The 19,479-nt window shown below is 41.6% G+C and overlaps 1 protein-coding gene across 7 annotated transcripts in view; it reads right to left on the bottom strand.

Annotated features, from left to right (window-relative positions):
• The window catches only part of Fmnl2 (formin like 2), a 289,369-nt gene that overhangs the window by 50,672 nt on the left and 219,218 nt on the right, over positions 1 to 19,479 (bottom strand). For all 7 annotated transcript variants that reach the window (XM_060390165.1, XM_060390164.1, XM_060390167.1 and 4 more), the window contains 2 exons: positions 17,985 to 18,061; positions 16,490 to 16,583 (listed from right to left, as the gene is read on the bottom strand). In XM_060390165.1, coding sequence (XP_060246148.1) covers positions 16,490 to 16,583; positions 17,985 to 18,061 — 171 coding nt within the window. The remainder of the gene's footprint in view (positions 1 to 16,489; positions 16,584 to 17,984; positions 18,062 to 19,479) is intronic.

Genomic DNA, 19,479 nt, shown 5'->3' with positions numbered 1-19,479 from the left:
TGAAGCTTTATAGACATTAATCATGTTAAGACTCAAAAGCCCGTGAAGGGTGAAGGCTGTTCACCTGTTCTTCCCAGATTTCTCCAGGCCCAGGAGCCTCCACTAAAGATTCACTGCAGATGGGATCATAAGTTATAGAACCAGTTGAATACAGGAAACATCTGAATCCCAGAATTTAAAATATAGAAAATATCTAAATTCCTGACCACAATCTTTTCTATTAGGTAGTGTTCTGTAAAATGAGCCCCTGATATTTTCCTGTTCAGCCATGTATTCTGACTTGCATTGCCAATCTCTTTGTTCCTGAAATGTTCCCCACCAAATCAAGTCTTTTTTATTTTTTTAAGGATTTATTTATTATTTATAGTGTTCTGCCTGCATGTGTACCTGCATGCCAGAAGAAGGCACCATATCTCACTATAGATGGTTGTGAGTCACCATGTGGTTGCTGGGAATTGAACTCAGGACCTTTGGAAGAACAGTCAATGCTCTTAAACTCTGAGCCATCTCTCCAGCCCTTGAGTTCTTTTTTAATAATCTTGTTCAAAAGGCACATCCTCTTTCATCAGGGTCCTACATATAGTTCAGCCTACTCTGAATTTTACTAGCCATCCCAAAAAACCTACCTTATCTATCACCATTCCTACTATGGTTGCTTTTTAGTGGAAAAATTAGGGGAAATGTACAAACATGCTTAGAAAGTGCTTGGATTATGATACCATGTCATGTAAGACTGCAGAGAAACCCAGAGTTGAATGGTGGAAATCCAGAGGGAAGCTTATTAGAATGGCAGCAGGCCTACATACAAAGAGATACCTGGGATGAACAATGTGCTGTGCATTAGCCTGGTGGCATTAAGTAAAAAAAAAAAAACATGTGTGTATATATATACCTTTTTATGAAAGTTTTCTAGCATTTTCCTTACTGTGAACTATGTATAAGCCTTTCTCAAACACAAGACAGATTTACTGATGTTTATAATATGAAAGAGAATGGAACAGAATTAGCTACTGTATTCACATCTTCTTTCTAAAAATTACTATTCATTATTATGAGAGAAACTACAAAACACATATTTACTGTGGACTTCATATATAAGAACATGCTAATGTCTTATAAATGTTTCAATCCCAGATGAAATTTAAGCTTGACTCACATAAAATCAAGCTCAATAAGTATCTAGAATTTTGGGTTAAATTATAATAAGGAAGTGAAATAATAAGTGCAATTCTCTTAAGTTTAAAAGCTGTCTCTCTTACGATTGATCTTAGTGCACATTTACTCCTTACCCAAATCCCCATTACAGTCAGTTCTGCCCTTCTCAAGGAAAAGAATCTGTGGGACACCCACCGTGCCTTTTAATCACACTTCTTCCATGCTAATTCATACAATGACTCATCAGTTCCCCAGACATTTCCATCACCTCTGAGTTCATGTAGGAAAGGGTGGTAAGGACAGATGAGAAACAAAGGGTAACCAAACATCTCTAGGAAAGAAAGCTAGATGTATAAAATGTAGGGGACCTCACGGTCCTACAACAGAAATCAACGTACACCAATAGGAGAAGGACAACCATGGTCAATCTTGCCACTTTCTTCTTAGGGTTCAACAGCTCTTTCCACAGTATCTTTATGCAATGATACACATATTGTCACATAGACATAAATATATACAAATGGGACTTATCGTACCCTTTTTCCCAAATAACACATCTAGTCTCTTCAGAACTATGCTAGAACTACGACTAAATCTCACCAATCAATGTTGCACTTAGCACTAGAATCTCAAACCTTTAAAACAACTGACACCTTATAATTCAATGACACTTTAAAAAAAATCATTCTATTTTCACATAATAGAAAACCTTTAACACCAGCGAGAGCAAATTTGAAATACAAGGTGTCAAGAGAGAAATCATAATTTCTTTTGAGGTAAAGTTTCATGTAGTCTAGGCTAGTTTCAAGCTCGCTCTAAATCTTCAAATGACCCATTCTCTTGCCTTTGTCTCCCAAGTGCTAGAATTGTGGGCGTGCACCACCAAACCCAGCAACAAGACAAAGGTATTTTTAATACATCTTTATCATAAAAATCTGCATAGAGTGAAGGCGAGAGCCCTGGGTGGGGTGGACACAGAAGAAAGCAAGGGGGCCCTAAATTAAACATTTAACAAGGTCTTGCAGAAAGTAATGCTGGACATGAACATGACTACCAAATCCTAATGAAGGGATGAAAGCCTCTACTGTAATGTTTCCTGGAAGTGATATAACCAAAGCTGTAATGGCTTGGACTTTAATGTTACACATACACACACACACACACACCTCCACACAACGCCTGCCCTTCACTGTCCTTGTGCTCTTTACAACCACAGAACACACAAATGTCACTGAACCAGGAAAGTTCCAGGGTTGGAGACCAGCACCTAAGCCTGTGAGACATTGCATGTCACCAGCAGCATGCAACTTTTGGTGCTTTTCTCAGGGTATTCATTTCTTCTAAGAATATGAAATGAGGACCCATGCGCCAACTGCTTTACAGTTGCCAGAGGGCATGGGTTTAGAAGCAATAGCTTGTTTTTAAAGTGGCCACTCCACTAAAAAAAAAAAAGTTCCTCCTTGGGTAGAATTGTACTTGGGCCAGAAAGGGGTCTGCATGAAAGTTAGGATGAAAGAGCGCCTCCATTGCTGTGAGCCAGGTCACCAGATAACTGGGTATACCTCTGAGCACCTTGGTCCTCTCTGCTTTCTCTGTTCTTTTCGCTTCCCCAAGATCACAGAGAAAGAAGGCCCTGCAAATATTAGAGTGAATTCAAACAGCAGCTGGCTGTCAGCACAGGAAGAAGCATAAGGATTCTAAGACATCAATGGCAAATTCTGAAACAAGCCACATAGGCCAACCCACACCTTGCCCCATCAGTGATCTCATGTTGGGTCCACTGCCAAGGGGCTTTCTGGCCAAAATCCAAGAATAATATCTTTACTAACAGAGGCTGTCTAAACAGCCAGTGACTGGAGACCACAGTTCCTTTGCTGGCCCCTGGCTTTGAGGCTTTGGAAACCTGAAGGCTGTGTGTGTTACTAGCCATAATCGCTTTCATGAGCACTCCTCACTTTCTCTTCTCAGGCATCGTAACTTCATTAAAATACCAGCTTGATACAATGGCATCTTTAATTCTCTTTACCTGGTATGTTGACAAATAATGTACTCCCTGAACCAGGGGATCCATGTCCCCTCCCTGATGTTGTGACTATGTTACCTTACATAGTACGAGTGAGGGGAACAATTTTTAACAAGCCAGCCTGACTCCTGACAGGCTTCAAAATTGGCTTCAGACTGAACAGGCCTGAGTTTCTATTTCTTGGAACAGGAAACTACAGTCCATGGAAACCAGATACAATAACTCAACGACCTCGCTGAAAACCAAAAACAATAACTCTGTAAAGTCCCCAAGCACCTGATCAATCAAATTAAAGTTCAGTTGGAAACGCTGTGTCTAGCTAGTCAAAATGACACTTTGTTACCTGGACACTCTTTGTTAACTGGGCATACTTTGTTACCTGAACACTCAACGAAGACCCCAACTGCAGAAACCATCATGAGTCCACCTGCCCCACCCCAACTGTATCTCCTAGATAAATTGAGTCTGCATGCTCACTCAGGATCACCATTATATGAAATGGTGGCCCCTGCATGCTGGAAATTTCTGCAGAATAAACGCTCCTTGCTTTTGCATACTATGAGTCTGGGGTCTTCCTTCAGCGATTCCTGGACTTAACACAAGTGGATTCATGGGCATTGATTAAGTTAAGGAGTTTGAGATAAGGACATTATCTGGATTGGTTGGATGTTATCACAAGGTTGCTTAAAGGAAGGAAGCCAAAGAATCAGAAAATAAGATAACACAGAGAGATAGAAACAGATGCCATGCTGCTGGCTTGGGAGTTTGGCGTGAACCAAAGAATATAGAGGGTAAAAAGCAAAGTGGCAGGCTTTTTCTGAACTGAGCAGAATACTACTTCATTGATTTGTTTTATACTTTGCTACACAGGACTAAAAAAAGGTGACATTTTAAAGCCACTAGGTTTGTACTCATCTGTTACAGCAGCAACTAATACCTCAGGCAGCAGGCACAGTGGCACTCCCATGCAATCCCAGCACCCAGGTAGCCGAGACAAAGAAAGGCTTAGGCTCAGCCTGGGATGCCTGACGAGAATGAGGCCCTGTGTCAAAACTCATGATGATTATGATGGTGCCTAACTGATTCTTACTTATTAAGGTCAGGCACATTTGCTTCACAGTTTTTCTGACCCATCTGCCGTAAACAAATGCAGGCAGACAGACAGACAGACAGACAGACAGACACACACACACACACACACACACACACACACACACACTTATCCTGATCAGCTACTCATCTTCTTGGTCAGCATCCTCCATTTACCTTTCAGAGCCTACTACTTCAACTGACAAAAAAAAAAAAAAAAAAAAATGTTTCTTCAACTGGCCTAAGAGGCTTACTTTTTAGGGAAGGGGTTGCAATTCTTTTTTTTTTTTTTTTTTTTTTTTTTTTTTTACAATTCCAGTGTTCACTAATGTTCCTGAGAAAGAGTTTACTTAGTGACCTTGTTTGTTTGTTTGTTTTCTTAAGAAGGGTTTCTCTTTGTAGCCTTGGCTGTCCTGGACTCAATTTGGAGACAAGGCCGGCTTTGAGCTTACAGAGATCTACCTGCCTCTGCTTCCTGAGCGCTGGGATCACAGGCATGGGCCACCACGCCCGGCTCAATAATTTTTCAATGAGTAAGTATGACTCGCCCTTTAGTCATCAGGACAGAGGTATTCACTTCCTCACTACAGGTTTAAGGCACTAAATTAATTAATTCAATTTACATCTGGGTCATAGGCTCTTCTCTCTTGAATTCCCTCTCCCCTATTCCTCGGAATAGGGGAGCCCCCTACCCAGACAGTCTAGCTCATCTATTCATACGAGGGCTGAGTTTGTCTTTCTCCCCTGTGGCCTGGTAGGGCAGTCCCATCAGGGGGAAGTTTAATGATCAGAACTTGGTCACTACTGAGAAATGAACTTGGAAACCCTAGGCAATGTTTCCTTTCCCCTCTAGGAAGACTCTCAAAACCACTACTTGAAAGAAGCAGTAACCACCCTTCCTAGTATTAATCAAAAAGTTTATTGGGCAATGGTGGCACATGTATTTAATCCTAGCACTCAGGAGGCAGAGGCAATGGATCTCTATGAGTTCAAGGTCAGCCTGGTCTACAGAGTAGGTTCCAGGACAGCCAAGGCTATACAGAGAAACCCTGTCTCAAAAAAGAAAAAAAATTTATCAAGCTTTTTATTATGAGGAGAAATAAATCATTGCCTTGAACAAAGAGGAGAAAGGAAGATGAGAAACAACTAAAATCTGTAGGTCATTCCCCTACAGATACTAAGCAAATGTGATGCCTGGCACTGAGTGTCTACTTGTCTGCACACAGAGATGTGTAGGCCTAGTGAAGCTCAGAAGTGTTTCTGGAGGAGCCGACATGTGGAGGTAACTAAGGGGGAAGACCCACCCTGAATGTGGATTATACCATCTAATAGGCTGAAAACTGGGAAGTGAATGGTGCATGCCAGCACCATTCTTTCTGAGTGAGTACGAACATGGCTGCCGCTGCCATGTACAAACATTATACTCCAGCTTCTTTGCCTTTTCAGTGTCAACTCAACGACAGCAACTCTCCTGGGAGCTCCACACTCTAGTTCCAGTTGGGAGCGCCTCGGGCATGGAGCTTTACCCACTGACAGCCGTCAGGTTCTCTGGCTCTTCAGCAAGCAGTCACCCGTTGTTGGTACTCACTACAGTGATGTACTGCCAGTCCAGGAAATCCTCTTTTATAAATACGCATGCATTATAAATATATTATAAATATATTTTTCTTTATGTTAAATAAACCATAATGTGTGGGTATTCTATAAAAGATTTACTGGAGTCTATCTACATTATACATACACAGACACACTCATTTTCTATTAGTTCTGTCCTTCTACAGTCAAACTATCTTTTCCAAAGCTATCCACAGTTGTTCCTCCCCTCTCACCTTGGACCTGAGTTGAGGACTTTGGTCTGAGGGCCTCATTGGCAACTCACAGAATGCAAAAAAATAACACCTCTGCATGACTTCTAAGCCTCTGTCTCTGGTACATGCTCTCTCTCTTTCAATGCCCTTCCTACAGTACTCTCCTACAGGCTGCCAAATGCCATGACCTTGAGCAATTCTACAAGGGCATCTGGTTGACGGTCCCAGCTCAGTCAAGGTTTCAAGAAATCAGGGACCCCCAAACTACATGCCTCAGTGAAGAAGCCTGTCAACTCTGTCTTCGCTGAGAGACCCTAGATACACTAGACTCAGACACAATAGATGTAGCAACAGCCTCAGATATTTCAGTCTGAACTCCTACCCATAGCACCTAAGAGCTCAGTAAAACTACTGCTAGGATATCTGCATTATCCATATACAAAGCATCAGTAAGCAAAAACACATAGTGGTGTTGATACTGCATAAGATTTTGTTTCCCACACTTCAGAAATCAGAGCAACCAGAGGTGCCTTGTTCAATTAGGTAGCCTAGTTCAAGGCTGGCATAACAACACATTTTAGGACTGTGGCCCCCATGGCTTGACAGTTGAAAGTACTCTTCCTTCTATGTTTAAAATGTTTAATAATTCCACAGTTACCTGGATGGAGTAGGCCCCGAGCATACCGCAGCAGACGCTGTCAAAATGGTGTCCTCTGTCAAAGTAGCAGCGCCTCCTGAGCCTGCAGCCACCATGAGGTACCATCACAGAAACAGTCCATGGTGACAGCACCTCCTCTCCAGCCTACCCTGAGCAGCTCTGCAGTGATGGTACCTCAGCAAAACCCACTTGTGTCTGGGAAGGTCTTCCCATCCTAACACATGGGCCCCCAATGCAGGGGAAAGGGGGTGAAAAATACACCCATCCCTGAGCTTCCCCCTGCCCCCCCAAAATACCATACCAATTCCCAAGCTCCCCAAGCTCAGGACTTAAAATTTCGCCAGTCCTCACTCTGGAAATCTCTGTCCTAAAAAGTTCAACACCCCCTCCTCCAAAGAAATATATATATATATATATATATATATAAGCCTATATAAAGCCTGTGTCTGTTCATCTCCCTGCTGTCCTCTCCCAGGAGCAGGGACAGCCAACCCTGGCTTCGTCCCTCCACCCTGGGCCCTTCTAATAAATCTCCTTTAGGAGATTTGTTGCCTGGTGTGCCTATCGTCAGAAGAAACAAAAAGCAATGAAGCAAAGAAACAAAGATGTGAAGAAGTAGAAGAGCAGTGAGTCAGCTCCTGAGCTCAGCCAGGGATACCCTCCCTGGGAGCTGCAATGCCTCTGCTGAGGAGGCTCCTCCCAGAGCTTTGTGGTTCCTGGACCTTCTGTTTCACAGGTTGCTCTTCCATGGGGACATTGTCCCACCTCAGAGCTCAGAGTCCTGGACTCCGGTATCTTAGGACACTCTTCTATTAGGATACCTTCTGCCTCAGATCTGTGTGGTTCCTGGGCTCCCAAGTTCCAAAATACCCTTCCATCCAAGCAGGAAGAACAACAGATGGCCCAGGCTAGATTTATAACCCCTTGACCTCAAATACTGATGAAGTCAATGAAATTAAACTCAAAGGAATTCTAGGAACAAACCAAAATGTCTGTTCTTTTTTTCCCCTGTCCAGTTTGGAGCACTGTGAATAACTCCTGACAGGCTTTCTTAAATCAAGTTAATAATGCATAGTACAAGTGCTTTCAGATGCTCAGAAGCTAAACTACATCAAGCTTCTTAGCAAATCTTCTTGCATCTGGATGGGGATAAGAGCTACTCCCGAAAGTCTTGCATTCAAAAGAGCTGGTGACCTTGAGTGAGTCATTTTAGAGGACTCTGTGAGTCTTTATGGAAGTTCAGAAGTGGGGGGGGGAGGGCATTTGCTAACCAAAGTAGGGCGCTTTTTTGCTTAGCCTGATGTTGACACTATAGAAACAGTTGAAAACAGTTATAAGTGATTTGGAATTCTGAGGAAGTCCAGGAATACCTTCCAGCACCCTGAGAGACTCAAGGTTTTATCAATGGTGTCAGAGCAGACTGGTCTATAGCAGTCTTCGGGGCTTCATTACTTTTCCTATGATCCCAAATGTACACTTTCTTTACCACATTTTAAAAGTGCCTTTTAAAAGTAGGGCAATTTCTCAACTGTATCAAAAAACATAACAAGGAGTGAAAGGAGGAAGGCTACAGAAAAAGAGAACAATGTATAGGTTGATAACAATATATAGGTTGACCCAAACTAGAAATTTCCTGAATCTACAATGAGGGCTGGTCAAGGCCCTTCACAGGAGGCAGGGTTTTATGAGCCCATGGATTTCTAGGCCAGGTCCATGCTGCTTGGAAGAAAAGAAACAGCATGACCAGAACTCCAAAATTTGCTGAGGGAGGCTCAGCTCAAGGCTACACCCACAGGCTATCCAAAGGCTAGCATACCAGCAGTGCCTGCCACTCTCTAAGGCTGTTCTATAGGCTCCTTGTCATCTCTCTCTCTCATTCTTTTTTTTTTTCTTTTCTTGATCTCCCTCATCAACCCTCTCTTTTCTGCTTTTTACAAATAAGACCCTGAACTAATACAAAGATATTTCTGGATTCCAAAAGTGTTTCTTTCCATCTCACAGACTCAATGTTCAAAAATGTATACAGCCATGCAACTAAGAATAAACTTCAAGGAGATAGTTGTATGTCTTTTTCGTATGGCTAAATGAACCAATAAGGAAAAACAGATGGCCCCTTGTTCGCACCCTGGTCCTCATTTCAGGAGCATAAATTTTCATGAGAAGATACTTCAGCACCCAAACCAGATGTGTTAATTCCTTTTGTTTAATTGTTCTTAGAAAAAAGAAGTTGAGGAATACAGTGGTTGGCTATTAATGATCTAGTCCTCAACCACTCACATGCTTCTTTTAGGGTACAAGCTGCCATATGAAGTTATATCGCTTGAGCTCACCACCATATACATTGAGGCAATTAATGGATATGCTTGCTCAGTTATGTTGGCCTTTGACCCAACCTCATCTCATAAGCCAGTGGTTCTAAACCTTCCTAACACTGCGACTCTTTAAAATAAAGTTCCTTCTGTTGTGATGACCCCAATCATAAAATTATTTTTGTTGCTACTTCATAACTGCAATTTTGCTATGTATGAATTATAATTTAAATATTTTGGGGGGGAGAGGTTTGCCTCTATCTGTCAAAGGGGTTGTGACCCACAGATTGAAAACCACAATAAGCAATATCCTATAAAATTGGGTTAATAGCCTTCAGATTACATTAATCTATGTGCTCTCTTTTTTTCCTTTTTAAAGATTTTATTTATTTTATGTATGAGTGCTCTATCTTCATGCCAGAAGAGGGCATCAGATTCCAGTACAAATGGTTTCGAGCCACCATGTAGTTGCTGGGAATTGAACTCAGGACCTTAGAACAGGGAGTGCTCTTATCCACTGAGCCATCTCTCCAGCCCCAAGCTATGTGCTCTCTATTCCTCAGCACAAACTTTAGATGTAAGAACTTTCAGGGCAAGACTCTTTTGAAAACAAAATGAGGACAAGCAAGATGATTGGCAAAACTTCTTGCAATACAAGCCTGGTAACTAGAAGGTGAGATAAAAGGAAGGAATCAGCTCCCATAAGATTGTCCTCTGACCATCACACGATCACCATCACATGAGCATTTGTTCAAAGTCTCCCCGCCCCCACCCTTTCACTCTCCTGATCTAGCTCTCACATACACACACTCACAATAATAAAAAACTTTTTAAAAAATAGAGTGATATTGTTGGTATCTTTGACATTAACTGAACCATGAGAAAAAAACGGAATCATATGTATCAAGAGCCAAAAACATGTTGCTTCTTTTCACATTTGTGTTAACCTTTACACCTGGTCAACTTAAAACAGACATATTGGCTCAAGAAAGGGAGGGAGTAATTCCTGCTACCTGCTGAAGGTGAGAAGTCTCTGGTGTGGCATGGTGCTCTCCACCATAGGTGGTTCCATGTATGTCATCCACTGACCAAAACACTGTCCAGGCATCCTGCAACTGATGCTAGATCTCACATAAAGCATTAGCCCCAAGCTTCCCTAAATCCAGAAGTCTCCAATGAAATTTCAAGCTAAAACGACTAAAACAAAACAAAAACAAAAACAAACAAACAAACAAAAAAACAACCCCAATACTCTTTGCTATGGTATGTAAGAAAACTGACTCACAGGAAGACAGGAGAAAAAGAAAAGAAAGGAATTTAAGAAGCACTGAGCAGAATAGCATTGTATCTCGTCCAGCAGCTTCAGGTAAATGCAGGCAAAGAACACACAGCTGCGTGGGATACCAGACAACACAACATGGTCTCTCTGATGCAAAGACAGAGGCCAAGAGAAGCAGAACCTAAACTAACAGAATGGTAGTGAGAATTTTAGAATTCTGGTTTCTTTTAAAAACTGCAGAAAGTTGTCTCCTGTGCCAATGAGTTCTAGGCTCTTAGCCACTTTTTCTTCTAAACGGTTTAGTATATTTGGTTTTATGCTGAGGTCTTTGATTCACTTGGACTTTAGTTGTGTGAAGGGTGATAAATATGGATCTATTTTCATTTTTCTGCATGTAGACATCCAGTTGGACCGGCACGATTTGTTGAAGATGCTGCCTTTTTTCCATTGAATGGTTTTGGCTTCTTTGTCAAAAATCAAGTACCCATAGATGTGTGGGTTTACTTCTGGGTCTTCTATTTGGTTCCATTGATCCACCTTTCTGTTTCTGTGCTAATACCATGCAATTTTTATTACTGTTGCTCTATAGTACAGCTTGAGATAAGGGATGGAGATACCTCCAGACAACCTGTTGCTGTACAGTATCATTTTTAGAAATTCTGGGTTTTTTGTTTTTTCATATGAAGTTGAGAATTTTTCTTTCAAGGTCTGTAAAGAATTGTGTTCGTATTTTGATGGGAATTGCATAGAATCTGTAGATTGCTTTTGGCAGGATGGTCATTTTCACAATGTTAATCCTACCAATCCATGAGCACAGAAAATCTTTCCATCTTCTAATGTCTTCTTCAATTTCTTTCTTAAGAGACTTTTTGTAAACAGGTCTTTCACCTGCTTGGTTAGAGTCACCCCAAGGTACTTTATGTTGTTAGTGGCTATTGTGAAGGGTGTTGTTGCCCTAATCTCTTTCTTGGCCCTTTTGTCTTCTGATTTTTTTTTTTTTTTTTTTAGTTAATTTTGTATCCAGCCACTTTTCTGAAGGTGTTAATCAGTTGCTGGAGAGGTTGTAGAGAAAGGGGAACCCTCCTCCATTCCTGGTGGGAATGTCAACTGGTACACACACTTCAGAAATCAATCAGGCACTTTCTCAGACAATTAGGAATAGGGCTACCTCAAGATCCAGCTATACCACTCCTAGGCATATATCCAAAAGATGCTCAAGTACACAACAAGGACATTTGTTCAACCATGTTTGTAGAAGCTTTATTCGTAATAGCCAGAACCTAGAAACAACCCAGACGTCCCTCAATGAAGGAATGGATACGGAAATTGTGGTACTTTTACACAACGAAATACTATTCAGCAATTAAAAACGAGGAAATCATGAAATTTGTAGGCAAATGGTAGGATCTAGAAAAGATCATCCTGAGTGAGGTATCCCAGGAGCAGAAAGACATACACAGTATATACTCACTTATAAGTAGATACTAGACCTATAAGTTAGGATAAACATACTAAAATCTGTACACCTAAAGAAGATAAACAAGAAGACGTTCTAGGGTAAAATGATCAATCCTCACCTAGAAAGACAAATAGGATAGGCATTGGAAGTAGGAGAAAACAAGAAATAAGACAGGAGCCTACCACAGAGGGCCTCTGAAAGACTCTATCTAGCAGTGTATCAAAGCAGATGCTGAGACTCATAACCAAACCTTGGGCAGAGTGCAGGAAATCATTTGAAAGAATGGGGAAATAGTAAGACCTAGAGAGGACAGGAGTACCACACAGACCAAATATATCTGGGCACAGGAGTCTTTTCTGAAACTGATTCTCCAACCAAGGACCATGCATGGATATAACCTAGAACCCCTGCTTAGACATAGCCAATGGCAGCTCAGCATCCAAGTGGGTTTCCCTAGTAAGGGTAACAGAGACTGTCTCTGACATGAACTCAGTGGTGGGCTCTTTGACCTTCCCCCCTCCCCCCAAGGGAGGAGAAACCCTGCTAGGCCACAGAGGAGGACATTGCAACCAGTCCTGAAGAGACCTAATAAACTAGGGTCAGATGGAAGGGGAGGAGTACCTCCCCTACCAGTGGACTTAGAGAGGGGCAGGGAAGAGATGAAGGAGAGAGAGTGGGATTGGGAGTAGATGAGGGAGGGGGCTACAGCTGGGATACAAAGTAAATGAACTGTAATTAATATAAAAAATAAAACTTATATAAAAAACCAAAAATACAGAAAGATTATAAGAATATGTGTTTGTTATACTCCCAGGTGTGGAAATATGAAGCTGCTTCACAGCAGGTGACTATGATTTGCCTTGTGCTCTAGCAGGGGTGTGGTTTTGCCAGCTGCAGCTATTTTCTGCAAGTGTGTGACTTTGGGAATTCTGGGAATTTTTCAGAGGGTACAGAAATGCCGGGGCCCCAAGAGGCAGAGTTGTTGCTGTTTAGTAGTTAGATGGTGATGTTTGAAGTCTGTTACATGGTAGAGAACAAAGAAGAAACAACAAGAAAAGTTAGATATCCTGACGGCAAAGACCAAACTTGTCCCAAGGACCTTAAAGCCCCTAATCAGCAGTAGGTAATCTAACAATATCGACACCCCCTTTCTTCTCTATTCTTTTTTTCTCCCTTATCTAGTGTTAGGGATTTAAAAGTGTGAAAAGGGGGTTGAGAAGGGTGGGGGTCGGGGGAGAGAAAGGAAGCCACAAAGTAGTAAAATGCCGGCTTATAAGAGCAAATAAAGGATTCCAGAAATACACTTTTGTTGAAGCTTTAAACATGTACTGGTCAGAATTCCACTTTCATCACTACCTGCACCTGACTGGATTTAGGAGTTTATTTTTCTTGAACTAAACATGTTCTTAGTTTCGCATCCCCTAAATAGCTACAACACGCACAATTCTAACACCTAAATTCTTGACACAAGAGACTCTGCGTGCATCTGTATGTCTTCTATGTAAAAGTATGAGAAAACAAAACCAAAGCAGCTCCTAAATGGCAAGCTTTAATTCAGATCTGATGAAGTTTTAATATATAATTTGACTAACAGTATAATCAGATGGTTATTAAAGCTATATTACCAGAGACAAGTTATATTATAGCTACGGTCATGATTAAGCATGTACTAAGTGTTTCCAGGGTAGATAAGACTTGACATGTGATAGTCTTAATGTGATATTAAAACATAATGTGATATTTTCAATTATGGCCTCACAGTAAGGATTAGACATTATAGTATGTTCCCATCCTGTTCCCTCTTTTCAATCACTTTCGGTGTCTATTCTATTTGCCCTTCTGAATGAGAACTAAGCATCCTTCCTAGGGTCCTCCTGATTATCTAGCTTCTTTAGGTCTGTGGATTATAGTATGGTTGTTCTGTATTATATGGCTAATATCCGCTTATGAGTGAGTATATACCTTGCATGTCTTTCTGATTCTGTGTAACCTCACACAGAATAATCTTTTCTAGTTCCATCCATTTGCCTGCAAATTTCAAAATTTCCTTGTTTTAAATAGCCGAGTAGTATTCCATTGTGTAAATGTATCACAATTTCTGTATCTTCTCTTCAGCTAAGGGACACCTAGGTTGTTTCCAGATTCTGGCTATTATGAATAAAGCTGCTATGAACATGGTTAAGCAAATGTCCGTGTTGTATGATGGAGCATCTCCACCTCCACCCAGCAGGGAATTGAAGCAGATTCTGCCCAAAGGAAAACTTTGGGCAAAGCACAGGGAGTCGTAGGGAAGAGTGGGAGGATAGAAGAACATGGAGGGGACAGGAACTCTATGGGAAGACCAACAGAGCCAGCAAATCTGGGCTCAGCGGAAGTTTCAGAGACTGATGCACCAACCAAGGACCATGCATGGAGAGGACCTAGACCCCCTGCTCAGATGTGGCTGATAAGCAGCTTAGTCTCCATTTGGGTCCCCTCATAAGGTGAGCAGAGGCTGTCTCTGACATGGACTCTGTTGTCCATTCTTTGATCATTTCTCTTGTGGGGCAGCCTTGCCAGCCTGTAGAGGAAGAGGATCCAGGTAGTCTTAATGAGACTTGATAGGCTGGGGTCAGATGGTGGGGAAGGAGGATTCCACCCTTCGGAGGATTAGGGAAGGGGAATAGGGGATAGGAGGAAGGAAGGGGGGGGGCTACAACTGAGAGGTAAAGTGAATAAATTAGTAAAGAATAAATTTAAAAGGCTTGGAGATTGCATCAGCAACATATGCTATTTATCTTGCATTTTAAAATCATCCCCCCGTATTTGTAGATGTAAAGTATATGCATATTTATACATGACATATAGACTCACATAAGCACTTATAAATCCTTCCCTCTGAAATTCATTTATTTTCCAAGCCATGTGTAAACATCAAGATTCCCTATCACTCATTATCTTATTAGAACTCAGGTATGATTTCACTAGCACTGAGGCTGGATGGATTTATTTTTTAATGAATTATTTGGTGGTCTCCTTGTTTGGCAATAAGGACACAGGTATGTATCAGCCTCATTAAGCACTAGCTAGGGATAGGAGCAACTGGCCAAGGGCAGTAGTGTGCACCCCAGGACAAAGGTTAAAAACTCTCCCGCCATGACAGGAATCTCCCCCGCCCCCGCCTCCCTTTTACTTTCCCTCCCTCTCCACAGTCAGGGAATCCTGTCAAATTCATTTCCTTTATTTCCTTCAGGACAGTCACACACTTCTAAGTGCAAACGTCAGTGGCGCTTCACAGAAGTTCCAAATTCAAAATACAGATGTCGATCTCACCATGGCCACTGGCATGTCCATGTGGCTTGGGGTATGCCAGCTGTATGAAATTCCTCTATACAATTAAAGATGGGTATGTAACTGGTTCTGCACTGGAGCATGGTTCAAGAAACATATCCACAAGCTTCTATAAAGACTCAGTAAAGATGGCAGAGCATCTGAAAGCCCCTCAGGGAACCACATCTTAAACCAGCTTGGCTTGAAGAGTGGTTAGTTGACTGATTGATGTATTGATTGAGACCCCTGGAACTCACAGAAATCCACCTGCTTCTGTTTTCAAGTGCTGGGACTAAAGGCATACACCATTACATCTAGCTAGTTTGAGTCTTAATCTAGAAATATTTGGAATTAAGTAATACTGCCAGGCTAAGGCATACGGTTGGCTGAGGGTTCTAGGAGAACCTGGGGCTCTGAGTGCCTTCAACATTCTCCCAGGGCTGTTTGTAATTTTCCCTACTTGAAGTGGCCTGAGAAGTGAGGCATAGACACTAGGAATATAGAAGCAGTCTGCTTGGCCACAGCGCTAAACCAAAGGGAAACTGGCTACTTCTTAGTAGAGATGTCTTCATATTTTCACAGCAGACTCATATATTATTACCTATGTGTAATGACCTCTGTTTCTTAGATCAGTCTTCTCTCCACTAGAAACTGAACCTAGAGCTTTGTACATGCTAGGTGAATGCCATACCACCTACAACTGATACTGCTGAAACATATCTCCAGCCCTCAGTCTCAATTTCAGCCAAATATGTCTGTTCTTTCTTCATCGTCATTGCTGTTGTGTGTTTTTCTTATTTGGGGGAACATCAGTCTCATGTAGCCCAGACTAACCTGTAGCTATGTCATCATTTTACATCCACTCTACCCTAGATGTTTTGCCCCTGTGTGAACTCCTGCACCTAGTTTTAACTTTCCTTCATGAGTGTGTGAAATAGCACCTCTCAGTTAAAATTACAAAATCCTACAAAGGGTGTCTGTATTTGACAGGTTTGGTGGGTTTTATATAGCTAGCATGCAGTGAAGCAATGAATATAAATAGGATTTGAGAGAAGTAAATATGATGAAAGAGTTCATAAAACTTAGTGGAATTTACACTGTAAAAACCTTAATTCAGTGTATGTGTATCAAAGCCTGTTTTCTATATGACTGTTCCCCATGCCTGAAAGGAAAGCGAATACTGCAAATCATTTTAACATATGATGCTAATGAGACACCCACAGAAAGCATCTTTCAGATATGCAAGGCACTTAAACTAAAACCACTTTTTCCCTCTAGGTTATATCTCAGGAAAATTTAGCTATCTATGCTCCATTAGTGCTAGAATCAACGAAAAGGTGAATCACTCTATCAAAAAATGTGAGACATTTGTGGACTGTTATCAAAACTATGCATCCTACCTCCTTGAAGTTATCAAAAGCTGATAAAATTATTTCATGCCCGCCTCTGACAAGACAAACGGCTGCCAACAGCTCCAAGACAAGAGCTTTTGTTCTGTCAAAACAAGAAGAGAAAAGAAAAAACAAAATTCACTGAAAGAGATATCATGAGTCAGCGGCTCCTTCCAGGGTGAACAGTCGAGGAATAAGAGCACTGACCCACACATTCATTAAACCTCCGGTAACCTAAGGACACAGAGCCCATTCTGCAACCTTCCTAAGTACAAGATCTCCAGTGAATGCGCAAGGTGTGTGTGATGGTCAGTTTCAACTGTCAAGAGCCTAATATGGCAAAAATCAAAATCAACTGGAATTAATGTTTTGCAATTCTCTTGCAGAAACAGAGCCGTGAAAATCCCACAGGACAAGTTTCTAGTATTCCTTCTTCTTATACAGGAGACCAGGAAAGCGTCAGATTACAGCTGTACTAACAAAAAAATATTTTCTCTGACTCAAGAAAATAAAGTTGCATCTGAAATCATTCTGGAAGAAGAAGCTAGAAAGGAATTCAAAGTTTGCAAATAAAATGTGAAGAAAGAAACAGCATTGTTTCTTCATCATAAGACTACTTTAGCATTTCATCTTTATTCTAGAATAAAAACTACTGCCAACCTCTAAACAAAGACTGTACTGATGCCCCACAATGCCAATTGTCTTTAAAAAAGTGAATAATGGATATCCTGTGGTGGAAGGCAGGAACAAGGAAGCGTGGCTATTTTGGATTTTAGTAAACTACAAAAGTAACCTCAAAACCAAAATATACAATATGTATACAAGACTTTACAATTTGTATTCCCTTCTAAATTAAAAGATCCAATTTATAATAGGTTTTTTTTAGAGGAATTAGTAGTTTTTTGATATTCCAGTTCTTAAAAAGGTATTCGAAGTATAGTGTTATACAACTGAAATGCAGGCATCATCAGAAGACAAAATACAACCACCAAAAAGCAGACAGTTAGTAAAATAACTACCACATGTGATTCTGGCCTTGAGGGCCCACATCAAAGGAAAGGATGCACGCAGGCATGTGTTCTCTTCTGTTCTTAACTAAGCTACGTGTGCACAGGTAACAGGAAACATAAGCAAGAGTCTGGAGGGACGCTTGGATTTCATGTTCGCTGGTGTAGCTAAACTCTTATCAAGATTCCTCTGGTCTCCCCACCTGGGTGAACTGGAAACCCAGTCCTGCCCATCAAAATTTTCAATAGAGATGCAAAGAACCAGGTCACCCAGGGACTGGAAGGTCAAAGAAGAGTAATGAGCAAGAGCCGCCACCAGTGCTCAACTCTGTAACTAGGCCAAAGGGGGAAATTCTACACAGCCGCCGGGTTTATGGCCACTCTCAGTCTGCTTGGGGAAGCCACTCTTGGAAGTTTTTCGATTCTACAATTAACTGCTGAGTAGATCTCCGCCTCCCTGATAAGATTTAGACTTGAACGTTACAAAAGATGCTTACCTGGGATTCTTGTTGTTCAGACTTAGTGCAATCTCATTGACAGCGTGTGGATGAGACATGACCATGTTGAAACCATACTAAAATGCAGATGGAAAAGGAAAGCATTACAAGAAGTTTTAATATTAATTTAAAAAGAAAACCACTTGGGTGGCAGTATAGCTCAGTGGAAAAGTCTGCCTCCCATGAGTGCAAACCTTAGACCCAATCTCTAGCACTGCCACAACCCACGGACATTTCTTCTTCATGTAACTCATGTCGTCTTCTTCAGAGGCAGCTGAGCTCATGAGTGTCAGAACATACTTCTTTTCCAAAAGTTTTGGAACTGATAACATCCATTATTAAGGGTACTTTGAGGGAGATCATTCTTCCATTATTTATGAATGCTTTTCTTTCTTTTTTTTTCCATTTACTTATTTATTTCATCTCTTTACAGGCTAATCACAGCCCTCTCTCTCCTCTTCTCCTAGTCCCACCTCACATTGCCCTCCCCTTATTATCCTCTTCCCTTTTTCTTAGAGAAGGGAAGCCTCCCAGCCCCCATGGGTACCAACCCACCCTGGCACATTAATTCAAAGCAGAACTAAGCGATTGGAGAGAGCCAACCCCTGACACTATTAATGATACTCTGCTATGCTTGCAGACAGGAGCCCAGCATAACTGTCTTCTGAGAGGCTTCATCAAACAGCTGATAGAAAAAGATGTAGAAAGCCACAGCCAAACAATAGGCTGAGCTCAGTGAGTTTTGTGGAAGAGTGGGAGAAAAGATTGAGGGAGCCAAATGGGTCAAGGACACCACAGGAAGACCTCCAGAGTAAACTAACCTGGGCCCAGGGGGCCTCAAAGAAACTGACCCACCAACCGAAGAGCATGTATGGGCTGGACCTAGACCCCTACACATATGTGTCATCATGGGGGTCCCCTAACAATGGGAGCAGGGGCTGTCTCTGGCTTCGTGGCCTGCCTATGGATCCCTGTCCCCTAGCTGGGCTGCCTTGTTTGTAGTTTCCTTTATTAAACTAAGAAAAGACTCTCCTCTAGTGATTCAAAACTTATATAATCATTAAGTCACTTTGAAGACCAAACAAAACCAACCCCTGGTTGAACTGCCAAGATCCACCCAGGTCAGTTTACTCTGCCTTTCAAAGACCTTGAAATCTGAATTTTTCAAGCATTCAGGATGACTCTACCACATACCTAGGGTTGACTACTCCTAGCTTCTACTCCACCTCTCATTAGCACCACCACCCCTGGCAATGGCCATTGTGACACACACACACACACTTCTCCTTCACGCCATACAAACAGGCCAGTCTACAACAAGGCTCTAGCTTCTGCTAAACTGAGCAACTACTGTCTTTCCTAAATGAACACACAGTTTTGCTCTTCTTCCTCTCGCACTGAGAAAATATATGCAACCAGCATATAAGGGAAAAATAAGGGGAAAAAAAAAACAAACCTCTTGAGGCTAAGACAGGAAAATGACATGTTGGAGGTC

Source organism: Meriones unguiculatus, chromosome 8 (genome assembly GCF_030254825.1).
Source record: "Meriones unguiculatus strain TT.TT164.6M chromosome 8, Bangor_MerUng_6.1, whole genome shotgun sequence".
Taxonomy (NCBI): domain Eukaryota; kingdom Metazoa; phylum Chordata; class Mammalia; order Rodentia; family Muridae; genus Meriones; species Meriones unguiculatus.
The sequence above is the reverse complement of the archived record's forward strand: the minus strand, read 5'-3'. Positions and strand labels throughout refer to the sequence as shown.